Source organism: Priapulus caudatus, unplaced genomic scaffold, assembly GCF_000485595.1.
Source record: "Priapulus caudatus unplaced genomic scaffold, Priapulus_caudatus-5.0.1 Scaffold4258, whole genome shotgun sequence".
NCBI lineage: Eukaryota > Metazoa > Priapulida > Priapulimorpha > Priapulimorphida > Priapulidae > Priapulus > Priapulus caudatus.
In genome coordinates this window covers 5,086-7,075 of record NW_014581319.1, presented here as the reverse complement: position 1 = coordinate 7,075, position 1,990 = coordinate 5,086, and the positions used below count along the sequence as shown (strand labels likewise).

Genomic DNA, 1,990 nt, shown 5'->3' with positions numbered 1-1,990 from the left:
ATATATATATATATATATATATAGTATGTATATATATATATATATATATATATATATATACAGAGCCGTAGCGAAGCTGTTGGTTCCTTCGCGCGTGCGTGTAGGCGCGTGCGTTGAGCGTGCGTGCGTGCGTGTGTGTGTGTGTGTCAGCTAGCATTATTTGTCACATTTTTGATGACAAATATCTACGCCGCGAGAGAACAATGTTCGCCGTTTTGCGCCGTTTCTTTTTCGCTATCGCCAGCACGTGATAACGCTGATGCCACGACGCTGATGCAACAAATTTATGGACACGACACTTTTCGATCGTCGTCGTAGCGGAATATTTACATAGGGAAACAGCGAGAGAAACGACGGCGTGTGTTGGCGTTGTCATATATTACGCGCTCCGGTGGACGGGCCGGGCCGGTGATTCTGATTCCGTCGTTCTCCCGCAAATATGGGTGAAGCTCGCCAATTCTCTCCTCTCTCTTCCTTCGCCTCTTCTCCGCCTCCCCCTTCTCTTCTTCCCACCACCGCGCAAGTTCACGGAAATCAGACGTAGAATTTGCAAGGTTAATGATCCCACATGCAGTATATATATATATACGATCTATCTAACCGATCTATTCCATCCAGTATTCCATCTATATATATATATTCTATATATATATATTCTGTCCCATCCGTCCCATTAAAATAGCTAATATCCACTCCACCCTTTCTATACCATCTATAATCTAGCACAGTGGTTCTTAACCTTTTTTTGAGTTATGGACTCCTTTGGGAATCCGGTGAAAGTTACGCACCCCTCCACAGAAAAATGCACATGAGCACTTAAACATGAAAGTTTGCATGTGCCTGATTTACGGACCCACTGAAGCCCATCCACGGACCCCAAAAGAGTCCATGCCCCATGGACCACGGGTTAAGAACCTTTGATCTAGCATCTTCTATATATGTATATATATATAATGTGTGTGTGTCTCGCAGGTTGAGTTGACGGGCAGCAGTTTCTTTGACTACGTGCATCATCAGGACAGAGCTGAGGTGGCTGAACAGTTAGGAATGCCGCTGCCGCAGTTCAACACGGGCCGGCACTCACCGTCACTGTCCGACGATGGATCGTCGTCGTCGTCGTCGGCCGCCGAGAAGGGTAACGACGCCTCCCCCCGTCTCCTTCTGCTTCCTCCTGCTGCTTCTTCTCCTCCCCCTCCTCCTTCCTTTCTGTTTCCTTCTAATTTTGCTTCATAAAGGGGGAGTAATCTCAAAGAGTTTATTAAATTTGTTTGAGGTTATTTACCCCTGATATATATATATATATATATCGATTTATTTAGTATACTATATATATATAACTATTTAGTCTGTATATAAATATATACTAGATAGTATAGTATGGAGTTTGGAAGAAGCATTAGTTGGTGGATGTATGTGCCAGATATTTTTTATGAGTTTGCACCTCATTGGAGAACGACCATTGAAATCTGCAGTAAGCAGCAGTATTCGCGCATTGCTCCCTCTTCCCCGCACACCTTCCCCCGTTCACTGACTTAATTTAAATGTGGTTCTTTCCCCCTCCCTGCTTGCAGCCTATTTGATGTCGAACACTCCTCCCCATGGCTACGACATTGTCTTCTGCGCGCGGATGAAGTCGACGTTAACGAAGAGAGGTGTGCACGTCAAAAGCGCAGGGTTCAGGGTAAGTCTTAATTCTTACAATTAATTAAAATAATTAATTATAAATTAATATAAATAATATAAAATAATTAATAATAAAACAAATAATTACCATTAATACTACGCAGACCCGGTAACAATTCTGGAGAGAGAAGGGAAGGAGATAGAACGAGAGAGTGCACGGGAGAGAGAACGAGGGAGCGTACGGAAGCGAGAGATAGAGAGAGGAGGGGAAGAAAAAGAGAGAGAGTGCGCGGGAGAGAGAACGAGGGCGCGTACGGAAGCGAGAGATAGAGAGAGGAGGGGAAGAGTAAGAGAGAGAGAACGAGGG

General features: G+C 44.2%; 1 protein-coding gene across 1 annotated transcript; it reads left to right on the top strand.

Moving 5' to 3' along the window:
* Positions 1-966: 966 nt before the first annotated feature.
* LOC106819734 (neuronal PAS domain-containing protein 1-like) lies at positions 967-1,681 on the top strand (the record flags this gene model as incomplete). The annotated part of the gene is made up of 2 exons (XM_014824328.1): positions 967-1,135; positions 1,572-1,681. Coding segments are annotated over 2 exons (279 nt in total), but the record flags the coding sequence as incomplete, so codon positions are not given.
* Positions 1,682-1,990: the final 309 nt, after the last annotated feature.